The 17,877-nt window shown below is 58.6% G+C and overlaps 1 protein-coding gene across 1 annotated transcript; it reads left to right on the top strand.

Annotated features, from left to right (window-relative positions):
* The first annotated feature begins 2,224 nt into the window (after positions 1–2,224).
* SLC7A5 (solute carrier family 7 member 5) lies at positions 2,225–16,001 on the top strand. The gene is made up of 9 exons (XM_012812037.1): positions 2,225–2,344; positions 9,516–9,621; positions 10,126–10,170; positions 10,782–10,905; positions 11,593–11,696; positions 12,094–12,190; positions 13,531–13,680; positions 15,243–15,420; positions 15,904–16,001. Exons 3-9 carry the CDS (start codon positions 10,154–10,156, stop codon positions 15,957–15,959), a joined length of 726 nt encoding a protein of 241 aa, XP_012667491.1. The 5' UTR covers positions 2,225–2,344; positions 9,516–9,621; positions 10,126–10,153; the 3' UTR covers positions 15,960–16,001.
* Positions 16,002–17,877: the final 1,876 nt, after the last annotated feature.

The raw sequence follows: 17,877 nt of genomic DNA, 5'->3' as shown, positions 1-17,877 counted from the left end.
TTTAAAAAAAAGGAACACTGTAGGGAATAATAAAGCCTTTGTTTACTCATCGGCCAAAGTCAGTGAGCATCACAATTTCATCATCATCAATTTTTTTCTAACAGAAATAAATACTATCAAGTCGCCTTTGTTCTGTGATCCGTTTCATCCCCTGCCGACTGCTGAGGCTGCAGCCCCACCCCGCCCTCCCGCCCAGGATCTGTGGTTATTTTTAATGTCATGAGACAGATCTGCATTAACCTAAAGAGGCACTCAGGCCAGAGTGGCGGAGGCTTTGGCACCTGCTAGTTCCTCCATCCGCCTGGCCCATGGCCAGGGCTAGTTTTGGCCAGAGAGCAGCTGGGTTGGATCTGGGCAGGGCAGGGCGTTGAGGTGGGGGCCTGGCCTCTGTCCTGCCCACGTGACAACACCAATGGTGTCATTGCCCAGCGCAGGACGTCAGCACGGTGAGACAGCCCCCGCCTTCAGACCTCTGGGCAAGTCCCTGCCTTTCTGGGTACTGCCCCTGTGGCTAACTCTCTGAAGTGCGGAGAGAGCAGAGGTGACAGCCAGGGGACCTGCCTAGTGTCACCTGCTTACCTCTGGTTGCCGGAGCCCGTGGCAGGGTGCCCACTCTCCCTTTTAGAAACTGGAGATGGCAAGCGTGAGACGGCGCAGAGGCCCTGGCAGGCGGCAGCGGGAAACACTCGGCCACGCTTCCCCCACCAGCCTGCAGCCGGCATGAATGGGCAGTGATGCAATCAGCCAGCCTCTTGCACAGAGGAAGGGAATGCAAGGCTGAGGCTTAGGAGGGCCCCAGGCGCTGGCATCTCTGTCGTCATTCTCACCTGCCACCCCAGGCAGCAGGGAGGGGGACCCAGTCCCTGTGTCCCTGCCCTCTTCAGTTTGGGGGGGGATCATGGGGGACTTCAAGTATTCCATTTTAGGAGTAGCACCTAAAATAACTGCTTTAGGACATTTTCAGCCAAACTCTACCCATTCCAATAGATAGGCACAGGCAAGGCAGAGTGCAGGGACCGTGGGACACTGGCCCTCCACCCACCCCACACAGCAGGGGCCGTTCTTCTCAGATCTCAGGTCTCAGCATTAATTATCATAGATTTATTTCTCTGGGGCCTGATTCTTCAAATTGCAAAATTATGTTTAATCAGTTTATCTGGGAAAAACCCAAGGCATGGGTTGACTAGGCCTTTCTGAGTCAGGAAAAGAGAGGAAAGGGGCCCGAGGCCTTGGGACCTTTCAGACCTTCTGCCTTCTCGCAGCCTCTGGTAGCTCTGTGTGTGTCTGGAAGGACCCTGCGGCCTGGCCACCACTCGTCTCACCTCTGCAGTCTCACACCTGAAGTGAGAGCATTTGGCACCGGAGCACTGGGGCTCTGAGGAGTGAGGCAGGAAGCGGGGCTGTCGAAGGCCTGGTGTGATTTCAGTCATGCTAGGCTGTGCAGTGGCCATGGTCCTGAGCTTCAGGCTGGCTCCCATGCCTGGCCACAAATACACCAGCGCAGGGCTGGGGCCTGGCAGGGCCAGGGGGTCTCACTACCGTCTGCCCGCCTGAGCCACACATGCAACTTCCCAGGCATCCCAAACCATCTGTGTGGAGTCACTCTGGCCGCTGTGAGACATGCCCTTCAGACAGCAGCAGGCCAGGAGCCAACCTGTGTCCCACACGGCTGCACCCAGCTGCATGCAGCTCCGAGAGGGTCTCCTTGAGGAAAGGGCCCCCATCTCTCAGATCTGATAAGTCAAGCTGTGATGTCAGGGGGACAGCGAGGGGACAGCAGGTAGACAGTCACCCCCAAGTGGCAGGTTGGCCTTGGTGACCTATGTCTCTGGAGACCACACTGCACTCTGAGCCCTGATTGATGGGTGGGGCTTCAGGTGTGTGACAAGTCAGCAGGGAGGGAGGGAGGGGAGGCAGTTTTGATAGATTCCCGTAGGAAACAGAAGTGTCCAGGGCACCTACAGTCACACTTTCTGTGAGTCTGACCTTGGATCTAGGGAACTGTCACATTCATTAAAGCAGGTCCCAGAACATGAGAAACTGTCGGAGGGCTGGTGTGGGATGGGAGCTCAGTTCTGTTTCTGTTGGATCCAGGCCCTGGCCCCTGCCAAGTGACCCACCATGGGATTCTTTCACCTCTCAGCTTCCCCCTGCTGCTGAGGACTGCTTCACCAGGACCACTGCCCGAGACACTCACCACCTCCCTCTGTCCCCACAGTGCTGCTCACGGCCGTGAACTGCTACAGCGTGAAGGCCGCCACCCGGGTCCAGGACGCCTTTGCTGCCGCCAAGCTCCTGGCGCTGGCCCTGATCATCCTGCTAGGCTTCGTGCAGATCGGGAAGGGTGAGTGTGGGACCCTGAGCCCCTGTCCACAGTGCCGGGGTCACCCAGTGCGGAGTCAGGCCCAGGAGGGGCAGTGCCTAGGGGGATGGGGAGCTCTTGGTGTTTCTGATTCTCATGCCTGGGTCTGGTTCTCGAGCCGTGGGTGCCCAGTGATGGATCATGGCCACAGCCTGGGGTGGGGCATGTAGAACATTCTAGCCCCACAGGGCGCCCCAGCCCTGCTCACCCCCCATGTCATCTTGGCCCAGGTCTGCCTTACCCCATGGAGCGTGCTCTCCTTGTCACACGAGGGTTTATCTGTCCCCCTGTGGGTGGTGTGGATTGTCTCAACACTCTTATCTCGTTTCTTGGCTATGTGTCCTGGAGGGGTGCTCCTGTCCCGGCTGCTGACCACAGTAAAGGGGCTTACCTTACAGACAGTGTGTAGAAGTCCAGGTTCACAGCCTCCTGGGGCCTGGGCAGGGGGTTCCCCATCAATTAGGTACTTGGGGAGGCTCCACGCCTGGCCCTTCCTCATGAACACATGAGCGTCCAGAGGGTTCGGGCCAGACCATCTTTATCAAGCATGTCATTCCGTGCAAAACCATTAGCAAGGTGTCCAGGAGGCATTAGCTACCATGAAATCAGCTTTATTCCCAGGTGACTCCTGGAGGTGGGTGGGGCTGGGGAACCTCTCACACCTCGTGGAGCGCTGGGCAGGTAAAGACCTGTGTTAGGAACAGAAGAAAAATTGTCCATCCTGTGCCACCTGACACTGTCCTGCCAGGAGCTGTGTGCTCTAGAGAGGGAGCTTGTTGGGGGAGCATTCACTGGCCTGCTCTGAGGACATGGAGACTGGAGGGGTTAGGAGAGGAACCTGACTTTTGAAAAGCAAACTCTAGTAGGGACAGCAAAGAGCCTTTGTTGGCCATGAATGTGTGGCATGCTTTCATTCTGTTTGCTGCTGCAGACATCCTGCCCTCGGCAGCTCCGTTCTGAGCTCCAGGGTATAGTGCAACATCTGCAAAATTCCTGTCTCCTGTTTTTCTTCGAGAGATTTGTTTTGTTCCCGGATGAATGCTTTCCTTCTAGAGGACACACTGTTGGAATGTTGACCCCTCTCTCTCAAAACAGTTGCCCAGTTTTATTTCCGTATAGGGCACAGAACCCTTGGGCAGCCTGCCCGGCCCCCACACCGGTAGCTGGGGGGCCCGGGGTCCTTCCAGGCGGAGGCTCTGGCTCTGATTGTGCACAGGCTGGTTGCCGGCCCTGGGTCTGGAGGCTGTGTCCAAGGTCTAGCAGAGCATGCTGGACCCATACCCCAGTCTCTGCCTTTCACCCTGGGCATCCTGCTTCACTGTTGTGGACATAGGCGCTTCCTCACCTGCGCTGGGCACCTAGGTAGACCCTGGTGCTGGCCGTGATGTTGGTGGTGAGACCTATGAGCACACCCCCACCCTCTCACTCAGCCTTCCACTGTCCTGAGCTCATCTGCATGGGGCCCCAGAAAGCCCCCAAAACATGAACACAGATTATTGGGTGAGGGACAAGAGACAATGGCTGGGTTGATAGGCACAGGGTGAGTGTGTGATGGGTAGCCCTGCTGCACCCCTGGAAACTGGCAGAACTAGCTGGGCTAGGATGTGGGGAACATGTGGGCCTAGGGGCCATTGGGGTGTCTGGAGTTAGCCCCAGCATATTTAAGAGGAGAGACATCACCCCAGTTGAAATTTCAGATGTGAGTTGCTGCCCACTTGTTGTGGGTGGGGGTGAGGGTGCCACAGAAGTGTGTGCAGAGGCAGGGCCCAGGGCGCCCGGGCTGAATGAGAAGGAGGGGACGGGGACAGGGCACTTCTGGCTCAATGTACCTCTCAGCCCAACCTCATGCTGCTGTCTGTGTCCTGATTGTGTCAATGGGCCCCTCACCTATAGCAACCCACAGAGCCACGGCCCCAAGGTCAGGCCGTTCCCAAAGATGAGTGGGTGGCTGGCATTTTGTTTCTGAGACTGAACGGATGGGAGGGGGCAGGCCCAGCCCTCAGTGCCCAGCGACAGTGGCCAGGTCCCCCTGCACAATGGGCTTCATTGTGGTTTTGTTCTGGCCACAGTGTCTGTGGGGGAACAAGCTAATCTTTCCTGGGGCAGGAGCAGATGTGGTCAGACGGTTGTGCAGATAAAAGAAGCTCTGGAAGGACTTTCTTTTTCCTCTCCTCCCATGTTGCCCCACTGGGGGTCCTTACTCCCCTGGAGCAAGATTTGCCCTATGGCTCTGTCCACTAAAAGGGCAGAAAGGCCCAGGTGCCCAGGCCACGTCCAAGCGAGAAGGGACACGTGTGTGTATGTGGGCCCTGGGCTGGCCCTTCAGGGCCTCTGCAAGACTCTAGGACCCCCAGACCAGGTCGAGGATCTGGGGGACAACATGCCTCCCCCAGAGAGGGCAGGGGCAGGAGCCTCAACACCCCCCCCTTGAAAATGGGCTGATATCCTGCAGGGAGGGACAGGCACCCTGGGTGTGTCCAGGACAGGGAAGCGGCTGCCATGGGAGGTTCCAGAGGGGACCCAAAGGGATGCCCCAGAAGCCTGGCTGTGTCTCTCTGTGCCTCACACCCTGGCTCCCTCAGCACAGCCACCAAGATGTCACTGCTGGGGGCAGGGGAGAGGCCCACTACACTGGGGACCCTGAAGCCCCAGGCAGGACGCCGAACCTCAAATCTGGGATTTTCCCACTGCCCAGAGACCCTGTGACCTCTGAGGCCTGGGCAACCAGGAAATAGACCATGGGCCTTGGGTAGCGGGCACTGGAGGCCACCAGTCCCGAATCAGTGTACCGCAGGGCTGGGCTCCAGGAGGGGTTGGGCTGAGGTCTCTCCCATTCGTGGGGGGAGGGAGTAGCTCTCTGGGGTCTGTCAGATCAGGACCCACCTTCTGGACCTCCGTAACTGCTTCCTTCCTTAGAAGCCCCGTGACCAAATGCATCAACATCTGAACTTGGGGTGACATAGTTCAGCAGGACTGGAGTTTCAGGTACTGCTCTGCTAGCAGGAGCCTCAGAGTAGACCCCATGCAGAGAGACCACCACCTCTGCCCTCAACTGCCAAGTCAAAGCTTTAGTGGGAGCTCCCAGCCTCACCTCCCCTGTGTGGGGGTTTCAGGGCAGCTCCCAGCCTCACCTCCCCTGTGTGGGGGTTTCAGGGTACCTCTCTGTAGTGAGGCATCTCAGCCAGCTCTGGGTCACACCAGGATGACAGGACCCCATGCCCAGGGCCTCTGCACACCACCTGGACTCCTGCCACACCTGACAGATAACCCACATGCATAGGCAGGACAGCCAGGGCTGCCACACAGGCCTTGCCCCACCGTGTGTGGTGGGGCCTCCCCCCCACCTTGAAGGACCCCTGCTTAAGGTGGGGCCGAATGTGAGTGCTCCCTGGTGCTTGCCCACCGTGGTGCTGTGCTGATGCAGCTTGGTTGTTTGTGCTGTGGCATGGGATGAAGGGACAGGCCCTGGGCACCTGTTGGCCGTGGCCAGACATATGCAGAGGCCAGAGTGGCAGCAGGCAGAGTGGGGGAGAGGGTGGCATTCCTTGGAGGTCTTGATAGCCTGTGGAGCTGGAAAGGACACTTCCCAGCCCAGATTTGAGGCCAGGCCAAGGTTAACCTTGAAGCACAAGGCCCAACCCCACCCCCACCCCGGAGCTCGTAAGATTCGGCAGCAGCCTTGGTGAGTGAGTGTTACTGGTCTACTGTAGCTGGGTCCCCCCAAAATGAGATTCCTGCCCCCATCATGGTTCCCAGACAACAGACAGTTTCAGAGGGAAGCAGGCATGTGAGGCACAGCATTTGAGCCTGTGGTGGGGTCCCAGGAAAGAGGGAGCAGCATGGCAGTCCCTGGGCTTCCTCCCTGCACCCGCCACTCTGACCAGGAGCAGCCTGAGGATCAAGGCCCAGGCCTTGGCTGCTGTCTTCCACCTGAGCTGAAGGATGGAGCCAGGGTTCCCGGCATGGCCAAGACAGGCTGGGTATCTATCCTCTCTGTGATCCCATGGGCGCTGCCTGCCCCTTCCAGCTCCAGGGCTTCACTTCTCTGCTCATGGCCACAGCCCTCCAGTCTCTGCTGTCATGACATGCTTCCCAACATGACCTTCTGCTCTCTGTCCTGTGTCTTGCAAGGTCACTTGTCATTGGACTCGGGGCCCACAATGACTTCATCTCAAAATCCATAACATCTGGCAAGACTCACTTCCAGATAAGGACATGTCCTGCAGTGCTGGCTGGACATGAATTTGGGGGGGCACTATTCAGCACCCTGTATGGCTTAAATGACCACCACGTGGAGCTGGACGGGGCTGAAGCTGGGTGGAAGGCAGAGGCGCTGGCACAGTGCAGGGTCCCCAGTGTGAGGAGTGAGTTTGTTTTCCTGCAGCTTCAGTCCCTGGAGGTGTGTCCAGGGCTAGGGCAAGGCCTGTGAGCCCTGAGGTTCTAGGGTTCCCCAGCTGCCTGCCCACCCACCTCAGATGGCGGGTTCTCCCTGTGCCTGGGCCCAGGAGAGGTTCTGACGAGCAGTTCACCAGGCCTTTCCCTCAGGACACACAGGGGGCCAGGAGAGGTCTCAGGGGACATAGGAGCTCTGGGGACCCTTTGTCCTCTGAGTCAGAAGCCACAGGGCTGGCTGTGTCAGCCGGGTGGGGAGAAGGTCAGCTCTTGGTCCTGTTCCCATGCACATTGGTGGGTGGCCTCCCAGGATCTGTCAGGAAGGAGAAGGGTTCACCAGGGTTGGGGTGTCCCCCCCCGCCCCCCCGTTGGGTGGATGGTTCCCATGGCTATGTCCTATGACGCAGGCACTGGGGCTGGTTTTCCGTGATATTTATCGTCTCCCTGGGGCCTTCTGAATGTTTCTACCCCAATTACCCCAGTTCTCAAGGGGGCCCCAGCTGACAGAGGCTGGCTCTGCCTGGTCCCCAGGGTTGCTGTGGTATCCGTGACCTGCTGGCGCTCGGCATCTGCTTGTGCATCAGCCTTCACGGGGAACCCTCCGGCCCTGCAGGGAAGATGCATCTTAGGGACAAGCAGTGGGAAACTCAGGGCTGAAGGGGCTGAAGGGTCTGCCAAGGCAAAGGAGGGGTGACGTGGGGGGCCGTTGGCTGTGTGCTGAGCCCAGGTCCTCACGCCTGCAGAGTCCGTGTTCCCGCGGCTGTCCACAGCAATTATCACCCCTCCTGCCCCCTACTGCTGGTGGCACAGTGCTCCCTCTGCCGGGCACAGAAGACAGGCAGCTGTCCAGTGACCAGGTCTCACAGCTGTTTGTTCCACCTCTGCAGCTCCTGTGAAGTGGGGACTGAGCACAGTCAGGGTCTATGGGAGACCAGCAGGGAGGAGCTGCAGCTCTGCCCCAGCCCGGGGGCGGTGGCTTCTGGCCAGTGTTGGCTTCTGGAGGGTCCTGTAATGGGGAGCAGGGGCTCCTGTGGGGGGCAGGGCACCCCCTGGACGCCACCACTCAGTACCAGCAACACCCAACCCCTGTGCTGTAGTGATGTGTTCCTAGGTGTGCTGTGTCCTCTGGGGGTGGGGTTATTGCCCTCTGGGGTTGAAACCCCTATTCCAGAGTCTAAATCCCGACTGTCCCCAGGTACTCCTCAGGAAGGTGCATCTCCCCCTACAGCACACAGCTCAGAGCAGTTGTTGGTGCCCATGGAGCAAATGGACAAATGTGCTGGCCACCTTGTATCCTGCTGCCCTGGGGACCAGGCAGACCCCTTTGTAGCTCTCAGAGCCATGGGAGGCTGAGCCACTGTCAGCAGGACGGTGGAGTGGGCATTGGGCTGCCACACAGTCAGCCTCTCTAGCCCCAGCCCAGGAACAGCTCTGGGGATCCAGGCCTCATCACTGCCCTGGGCCAGCAGACCTGGCATCCTCTCCATGGTACCTGTGAAGAGATGGGATAGCCTGGGTTTGGTTAGGTACCCGGCAAAGCTGCCACCTATCCTGGGCCGGTGTCCTACACTGAGGGGGCCAGTGAGGCCCAGGGCAGTTGACTGCCAGATCCCTGCCTATGCTCCCCTGTCCCTGGTCTCCCATCACCAATGGGGGTCTTGGGATGGGTGGACTAGGGGCCCCCATGCAGCTGACCCTAAGGCAGAGAGCACTGCCCAGGGAGGAATGCTGACTTGCCCTCCCACCCCATCCCACGGTGGGGGAGGTGAGAAGCAAGTCTGGGGGCCACACCAACAGCTCCGGGTCTAGGGCCTGTCCCTACACACACAGCCACCTTCCTCCATGACTCATGGCACTTTGCATTGAGACCTCCAGACAACCACAGCCTAGGGAGGTTCCACAGGATAGCCCAGCCACGCCTGTGCTAGGGACAGAAGCCGCTGCTGAGAAGGGTCCCTGACTGGAGCATTCCTGGGCAGGCAGACTCTGCCCCCCCAGCAAAAGTGTGTGAGGAGGGCCCTGGGACACGGTAGGCCTCTGCAGGCACGAAAAAGTGAGCTCTTCAGAACATTTCATCAGAGCAGAAAGGAGGGAGGCCAGAGGAGCCTCTCAGTGGGCAGGCAGGGTACAGACAGGTGTCAGGGAGCCCCCTGAGAGCCAGCAGCCGCAGTCCTGGCTATTCCATGGCCCCGCCTGTCGGCCCAGCTCCCCACAGACAGCCAGTCTTTTCTGGGCTTGAACGTCCGGGGCCATCTGACAGTGAGTCTCAGGGTTGGCCAGGCACTGTGTGGCAGTGGGAGACCCTCCTCAGACACTGCTTTCCAGGTATCTGCTTCCTGGGTGGAATGGTGGCCCCATCTGGAACCATGAATGTGACCACCCTATTTGGCACAAGGTGATCCTGGATCGGGATAGGCCCCAAGTCCAGTGCCTTGTGTCCTTAAGGCAGGGACAAGTTCCACTCAGGGATGGCAGAGGCCTCACAGCCCAGTGGCTGAGGGCCTATCCTCGAGGGCTGAGTCTTCTGGGGCCATGTCCCTCCAGGGCAGCTCCTCCACCTACAGCTCCCAGCCTGGATGAGTCTGGGACACTCATGGGCAGCGGTTCCTCAGGTGTTTTCAGTCTGCCGCTGGGGAAGCCTTCGTCTCAGCGTTTGTATGTATGACAGGGTTTTGCTTCAGGAACTTTGCAGAGTGTGCAGCACGGCCTCTGCTCAGCACTCTGTGACCAGTGTCCCTTGTATCTGTTTGGCCTTTGCCAGGAGACGTGTCTAATCTGGATCCCAAGTCCTCCTTTGAAGGCACCCATTTGGATGTGGGGAACATCGTGCTGGCCCTGTACAGCGGCCTCTTTGCCTACGGAGGATGGTACGTCTAGGGATGTCTGGGTCCTTTGCCCTGGGGACACATAGTCCCTGGGCATCCAGAAATTTCCAGTCCAGGACAATTGAAGGGAGCAGGCGGCATAGGGTGGCAGATGTGGGGAGAGGACATAGTGGGAGCACTCACACTGTCCCTGCCTAGAGATATCAGTTAGCAGGAGAAAGCCAGCTCTCCTCCCAGGTCCCAGCTCTCAGGCCCGCTGGACAGGGACACTGACCCTGGGGGTCCATAAAGCAGACACCACCTTCAGTGGTCCTGCAGCATGTGAAGCAGACCCATGGGGTCTGGGGGCTCCTGTCCCCTCCCAGGACTTGCGGTGGTCACTATCCCAGCAGACCAACAGCAGGTGTCCTCAGGGCACACAGGGGTCTCTTCCCCTGCCTGGAGCAGCCAGGAGGGGTTTCCCCATTTAACTCTATATTTTTTTTCTAGTGATTTTGTGTGTTCTATCAACAAACACATAATTAAGATCTGTTCTCTACATTCTAGGAACTACTTGAATTTTGTTACAGAGGAGATGATCAACCCCTACAGGTAGGTGCAGGAGCAGGGGAGGTCTCTGCATACTCTGACACAAGAGGGGCAGGCTGGCTGTACCTGAAACCTGTCCAGTGGGTTCTGCCCAGTGGAGCAGAGATACAGGGGCTGCGGGATGTGGGCCAGGCCTGGCTTCTGTCTGGCTGTGTAAACTTGACCTTGAACAAGGCTTCCCTGATTGGGTGACAGGTACCCCTGAGGCCCCTGCGCCACCTCTAGCTGATGCTGCAGCAGCGCCAGCACATGAGGGGTGAGCCCACTCCTGGGATAGCATGTACCCAAGTGTCTGAGATGCCCCATACAGGGCAGGACGGCCAGGAGAGGAGCTGCTGGGCTCTCAGGCCTGGTTCCTGGCCATGCTGCTGGTGGCAGAGATGTAGGGGCTCAGACCAGGTAGCCTTAGCTCTCCTGAGCCCCTGCGATCACCATCCTGGACAGGCACAGCTCCCAGCTCCCTAGGCAGCCCCTGCTGGTGCCGGGCTGGGGGGCTCTCCCCATGTCTATTAGCCACTTTCTATAGGGACCCAGCTCAGGCAGCAGCTGCTGCCAGGGGCTGGGTGGGGTGTGGCCTCTCAGCTTCATCTGCCTGCGCTTCCCATCCTTTCCAGGAACCTGCCTCTGGCCATCATCATATCCCTCCCCATCGTGACACTAGTGTACGTGCTGACGAACCTGGCCTACTTCACCACCCTGTCCACTGAGCAGATGTTGACCTCAGAGGCCGTGGCCGTGGTGAGACTCGACCTGCAGTGTGGGCTGGTCTCCGAGCCTCCTGACCACAGGGCCTAAGTAGTTGCCACCGGTCTCTACTAAAGGGGACCATGGAAGCCTCACCAAGCCACCTGGAAGTGGCAGGTGGTCTTCCACATCAGCTGCTAATAGCACTCCCGGAGCTTGTGGGGGAGCTAGGCAGTGTCCTCAGGCAGCACAGCCTGGCCAGCCTACGCCACAGCTCTCAGGTCCCTGCCACTGCCCTCCTGGGCATGGTAGAAGCAGTGAGTTAAGGCTGTGGCCAACGTCTTACTTGACAGTGTTGACTCAGACCCCACTGCTTGCTAAGCTCCATGCTAGACCCTGTGGAGGCCCCAAAAGGGGGAGGGAGAATCCCCCTTCCTACAGATGTGGGCACAAATAGTGAGGGCAGCCAGACCGGTCAGATGTCCCCAAGGAAGGAAATCATATCAGGGCCATCGTGATGCCCTGTCCCTGAGAAGTGCCACTTGCAGTCCAGAGTCCATCCCTAGAGGTCATTGTACACACAGGCGCCTCCTGATGGTTAGGGAAGGGCCTGGGTCAGCGTGAGCCCCCTGAACACACTCCAGGTGGGGAGGTTACAGGCTAAGCTGCTTTAAATGGCCAGAAGTGGGCCATTTGGTGCCCGGCCTCCGGCTCACAGGCTCACAAGCTGTGTCTGCTTAGGACTTCGGGAACTACCACCTGGGGGTCATGTCCTGGATCATTCCGGTCTTCGTGGGCTTGTCCTGCTTCGGCTCAGTCAACGGGTCCCTGTTCACGTCCTCCAGGTGAGTGCACCAGGCGCAGGGGCAGGCAGCGTGGGGCACACAGCCAGCTGCAGGCAGCCTCTGCATGTGTCTCAACATAGCTTTAAGAGTTCTGTGTCTGTGATAATGAGTTATGTGTATTTTTAATAGTTGCTGAGAAGTTCAGATAATGTAGACATGAAGGCAGCATGAGCGCTAGCCTACTCCGGCTCAGAGGAGACCCTGAGGTCTCTGTCCTGGTCTCTTCTCATGGCCATACCTCCAGCATAGGGGCTAGTGGCTCCCGCAGCAGCTCACTGCCTGCTGCTGTGGTCAGGGACACGGGAGCCCACCCTGCCATCTGGTCCTGCCACCACGTATGGTGTCGTGACACCTGTTGTGAGGGGCTGGGCTGACCACCAGCTCCCTTTGCCCGTAGGCTGTTCTTCGTGGGGTCCAGGGAGGGCCACCTGCCCTCCATCCTGTCCATGATCCACCCGCACCTGCTGACGCCTGTGCCGTCCCTCGTGTTCACGGTAAGCCCCGCTGGCTCTGCCCCAGGACTGTCTGCACGAGCGTGGCCCAGGAGAGAGGTGGGTGGCTGGTCGGGTGTGGCTTCCTGTCCACCCTGCTGACACCAGAGTGCATCAGAGGTTTTTCATTTTTAGTTCCTAAAATAGCACATAGTTGTAACAAACCCAGAGAGATGTGAGGCAAAAACCATGCCCCAGGGACCCCTGCCAGTGGCGCCTTTGCCCGCTGCACGTGTCTGTCTCACAGAATCACGTCTTGGCTTAAGATAGGTCTTTCTGTGGCAGAGGGTATGATGGCATTAGTCCCCTGCTGCTATGTAACAGCCACCCCCCCAACCTAGCAGTCTGAAAGGAAAGCATTTACCACCTTAGTCTGTGTGCGGTAGGAGCTGGGGTGGCACAGCTGGGTGGCTCTGGCTCAGGAGGGTTGATCAAGGTGATGACTGGGGCTGCCCTGCCTACAGGCCTCCCCCTCCTGGCTGTGGCTGGCAGCCCGTCCCTCAGCACAACTGTCTTTACGGGATGGTAACTGGCTTCTCCCCAGAGCGAGTAGTCCATGGCCCAGCAAGGGGAGTCACTCACCCTTCTCTGCTTTCTTTTTCTTTTCTTTCTTTTTTTTTGGGGGGGGGGAGACAGAGTCTCACTCTGTTACCCTGGATACAGTGCCATGGTGTCACTGATCACAGCAACCTCAGACTCCTAGGCTCAAGCAATCCCCTTGCCTTAGCCTGCTGAGTAGCTGGGACTATAGATGCCCACCACAATACCCAGCTAGTTTTTCTGTCTTCAGTAGAGACAGCTCTTGCTCAGGCTGGTTTTAAACTCCTGAGCACAGGCAGTCCACCTGCCTCGGCCTCCCAGAGTGCTGGGATTTACAGGCGTGAGCCACCATGCCGGCCCTTGTGTGCTTCCTTGGTTGGGAGTGAGCCAGCGAGGGCAGCTGCGGCCAGGGAGTGAGGTGAGGAGGCCATGAGGTGTTCTCACGAGCCTGGGAACTGCCACACAGTTTGGCCTTGGTTTGGAACCAGCCCTACAGTGCCCAGCACGTAGGTGTGCCAGGGTTCGTCACAGTGCCCTGGCCAGCGGGTATTGTGGTCAGCTCTGGATTGTGCTCACAGGCAGTGTGTGGAGTGTAGGGTTCAGGTATGTTCTGTCCATTCGTCTTGTCCTTGAGATCCAGATGCCTCTGTTGCCTGCATGCACCTTGCATGCAGCCCAGAGCGGGCGAGAGCAGGCGAGAGCAGGCAGCCAGATGCCAGCCGAGCTGGATGGTCGTGGGTCAGGGTGGGTACCCCAGAGCAACTGTGCACCTGTCCGGCTCAGCCAGCGCTTCTCTCCCCCAGTGTGTCATGACGCTGCTCTACGCCTTCTCCAAAGACATCTTCTCAGTCATCAACTTCTTCAGCTTCTTTAACTGGCTGTGTGTGGCCCTGGCCATCATCGGCATGATCTGGCTGCGCTATAAGAAGCCAGAGCTGGAGCGGCCCATCAAGGTGAGCAGTGCCCTGGGCACAGAAGCAGGTCTCAGGGTTCGGAGGGGTCCCGGGCCTTTCAGTGCTTCCCCCCCCCCACCCTGGGAGTCCACATTCCCCCTCCCCAGGCAGACTAGAGACAGGGCTGCCTTCTGCAGAGGATCCCAGTGAAAACTTAGTAAGAACAGGTGGGTACAGTGGGGTTAGTCAGTCCAGCCGTGACTGTTGCCCATGAGCCCGTCAAGTGCCAAGCCTGACACCAGCCTCTGAGGTTCATCAAAGGACAAGCCCAGACACAGCCCTACCCTCCTGGTCTCTTGGGGCAAGCCCTCCAGCGAAAGGGGAGGCAGTGCATCCAGGAAGGGCCAGGCCAGGCACAGCACTGGGGAGCAGCCCAGGCAGGGGAGGGGGCAGGAGTTGGTCTCCCAGCATGGAGGTCATGGGGGGCTGGCCTCAACTGAATGAGATGAGGGTTTGGGGAGCACTGGGTCAGACTGAGGCTGGTGGAGGTGGGGCAGCTGTCCTCAGTGACCTGGTGGCTGCTGCCCAGAGGTCAGACCCAGGACCATGGAAAAGGCCTCAGGAGTTCACAAGGCAGCTCCGTGCTCAGGGTCATCTTAGCTCCCTGTCTGCTCCAGAAGCCTGGGGGCTGCATGGTGGATACCTTGTGACATGCGCTTTAAAACAGCGGGTGTCCCACACTGAAACCCCGAGAGCAGGCAGTGCCCAGGGGATGTCCTGGCCCCAACCCTTCCCTGGGCACCAGCTTGGCCGACATGGCTGTGAAGACCGTGGGGGCAGGTGTCAGTAGAGTCTGGCTGGTCCAGAGCAGGCCCTGGGCACATGGCAGGCCTTGCCCAGCAGTGCCCTGATTGCTTGGTGGCATCTGTTGCTCCATCTCCCAGGACAGTGAGTTTGTCTGCAGACTTAGGATGGCTGAGTCCTGTAGTGGGGCTTGTCCAGTTTCCGTGCTGGGTGGAGTTGTCTGCTCAAGTTGACCGTTTGGCTGTGGACTTGGGTGTGCTCAGCCTTGTCCACAAAGGGGTATCTGAGCAGGGCAGCCTCCCTCATTAGCAGTGTCTGCAGCCTGCCCCCAAGCGCCAGGCCCTGCTCCTCCTCTGGGTGGCCACAGTGGGTGCTGTGGCCACGGGTTTCTGTGCCTGTGATGTGGGAGCTGGACGGGCTGACCATCCCTGCCCTAGGGAAGTCTCCAGAGACTAAGCTGATTGTTGCTGTCTTAGTCATCACCTGGCTGGGCTTGGGGTTATTACATACATAGCTCTATGTCTCAAGTCTAGGGCAGCAGGGCACAAGATGTGGGCCCCACCCTAGAGGCAGACACAGACGGGCAGGTCAGACCCTGGCGATGGCTAGAACAGGAGGACACAAGGGTGCAGGAAAACAGAGCCAGGGGCCCAGGGAGAGAGGCTGGGTGGAGCCAGGGGACAGGGCGGCTCTAGTGAGGGCCTGAGGCTGGCCGAGGGGCTATGGGTGGTGTCTCAGGTGGGAGGTGCAAGGAAGAGGAGCAGAGGCAGGCCCCTGCCCACCCCCACCCCCCAGTGGCATCTGTGCCCCACCTGCAGGTGAACCTGGCCCTGCCCGTGTTCTTCATCCTGGCCTGCCTGTTCCTGATTGCCGTCTCCTTCTGGAAGACCCCTGTGGAGTGCGGCATTGGCTTCACCATTATCCTCAGTGGGCTGCCCGTCTACTTCATTGGGGTCTGGTGGAAGAACAAGCCCAAGTGGCTCCTGCAGAGCATCTGTGAGTGTCCTGCTAGCCATGGTGGCACCTGTCCCCCTAGCAGCCAGCAGCCAAACCTCCCTCCACCTCGTCCCAGGGTCAGTCGGGAGCAGGGAGGGTGGGCAGTCTCTGGGGCAGCGCGGCCGTTGTGAGCAGTAGGTGCGTCCCAGGTGTGGAGCCCAGAGAAGGGCCTATCATCCAGCTAGGTGCACTGAGTTTATACTCACAGCCAAGGAACGTGTTTGCTCACCATGGCCACAGGGTTCTTTGCCATGCTCCTCAGCTACACCAGCCGCAACAGGAATTAACAGTTCCCTGCTGGCCCACGGGTACCCGGTGTCTGTGTGCACAGATCAGGTTTCCCATAGAACTCTGGTTCCCCATACTCTACCACTTGGGGAGGCACAGTGGTGCCAGGCTTGGTGATGGTGGGGCTGCATCACTTCCCAAGGAGGGGATGCCTGCCGGCGCTCAGGTTAATGGATTTCTCCTCTCTCCTGACAGTTTCCATGACAGTCCTGTGCCAGAAGCTCATGCAGGTCGTCCCCCAGGAGACATAAGCAAGGAGGGCTGAGAAACTGCCAGAAAGAAAATGCACAGAGATTATTTTAAAGCAACTTACCCTCTCGAAAAGCAACTCCAGTTCCCCATTGTCCACCAGCTCAGCTGAGCATCCCTAGCCGCCTGGGTCCCTGCCATTCCTCCCGCAGGTGAGGCTGCCCAGACTGCTGTGAAACTGGTACGAATTTAGTCCTGGACCACAAACTCCCTTGATACCTCCTTCGGTTGAGGCAGGAGCTGTGACCTAAGAAATGGCCAGTGTTCCCGACCACAGGGCTTGGTGTCGCTCTGGGTCCTTCTCCCTTCCCACTTTGGTTTATTTGTACTTTTTTTTAACTTAAATTTTGGGTTAGCGCTACAGCGATAATTATTTTTTGAAGAAATAGAGGAGGGCGAAGTGGTAGAAGACTGTCTCTCCCTGACCCCACCACAGCACACTGAGTCTGGAAGGGGCCGGTCACCGTCACAGGGCAGACAGAACTACTGAGACTCGGCCCCAACACCTGACCTCGGACCTGCACTGACATGTGTGCTTGAGCTTTCTTGTTTTTTTGTTGTTATAAATGTAGTGAAATTCATGAAAACTAACCCTGTGGGCTTATGTCTCTGCCTTAAAGACTTGAGGTAGGTCCCTCCCCACCAGCCCCAAAAGAGAGAAGTTTGAGTGGCACCGCTGGATCCACTGGCAATGCAGCACACGGCCTGCTGGGAAGTGCTCAGCCAGGCCCAGGGCTGGGCTTGAGGACTCGGTTGGACTCCTGACCATGCTTCCTACCCAAGACAGAGTCCTGAGCAAAGGCACAGGCCTGGAGACTCCAGCCTCTCCCCCAGGACCAACAGATCTGGGCTCTGCAACCTGGGCCCATTCTGCATCCATTTTGGGGGTGGCTGAGCTCTAGTTAATGCAGAGAAAGTTCTATTCTTCAATCTTGTAGCGATAGGCCATGGTCAGACACCCTAGTGGGCTCCTGTCCAGTCCCCTCCCAGCTATGAGGGGCTGATGCCCACTCCTGTCCCTTCCCTCCTGGTCACCGCACAGCCTGTGTTTCAGTCTCAACTCCCACTGTTCCTTCCAAGTGTTCCTCACCTCTGCTTCCTGTTTCTGGAGGCCACTCTGAGTCTTTGGGGGTCATTCTGTCCACTCCCCAAGTGCAGAGGGTCTTCTCTCACTCTTACCTTCCCTATGGCATGGGGGGCAGCTGAGGCCAAGCCATGGCCAACTTTACTGAGCTGTCACTACCTCCGGGAACCAGCTGGGAGGAGAGGCTGAGTTCAGATCGCAGGGACACAAAGAACAAGAAGTCTCCCTCCAGGCCCATCTGTGCTGGGGTGGGGCCGCCCTCACAGACCCCCACCCCCGGGGGAGGCTCCTCCAGTGCTGAGGCCATCGCCCAGCCTTGGCAGGAAGAGCTGCTGTGTAGCAATGACTCTGGACACAGCCTGGAGCCCCGTGAGCAAGTGGTTGGGTGCTGCTCTGCTGGTTGGCAGCTGTTTCCGCCCCCAAACCAAGTGGCCCGTCGAGCTTGCTGTCACCCACCTGGGCGCTGGGACCTCATCGCCTCATCCACATCACCTGAGGGCCCAGGGAACCTGCTGAGCAGCTCAGGGTTCCTGGGACAGGCATTAAGGCAGAGAAGGAGTGGACCAGGCCTGCTTGGGAAGGACCTTTGTGCCAGAGGCCTGTCTGTCCCCAGCTGCTCGAAGACCAACTTCTACAGTCTTCATGTGAACCAAGCCATTCCCAGACTGAACTCCACCTGCACGTGGGAGCTGCATGGTGTCTGAAGGGACTGCGACACCAAGGGCTGGACACCTGACTACACACTGTCAGCAGGCCCAGGGTCCCGGTTTCCTCACCTGCAAATGAGTGTGCCCGCTGCTCCCCCTGCTGGTGGGTGGCCATGTCCCCACAGCAGG

Source organism: Otolemur garnettii, unplaced genomic scaffold, assembly GCF_000181295.1.
Source record: "Otolemur garnettii isolate 467f Iridium unplaced genomic scaffold, OtoGar3 scaffold00185, whole genome shotgun sequence".
In the NCBI taxonomy this organism is placed as follows: Eukaryota; Metazoa; Chordata; class Mammalia; order Primates; family Galagidae; genus Otolemur; species Otolemur garnettii.
This window is presented reverse-complemented; position numbering and strand designations above follow the sequence as displayed.

What these genes read in the sequence shown, in the direction of transcription:
- SLC7A5 (XM_012812037.1), top strand. An exon ending in CCTCAGAGGCCGTGGCCGTG is followed by an intron (nt 10,906 to 11,592) that starts GTGAGACTCGAC and finishes GTGTCTGCTTAG; the next exon opens with GACTTCGGGAACTACCACCT. An exon ending in TGCCGTCCCTCGTGTTCACG is followed by an intron (nt 12,191 to 13,530) that starts GTAAGCCCCGCT and finishes TCTCTCCCCCAG; the next exon opens with TGTGTCATGACGCTGCTCTA.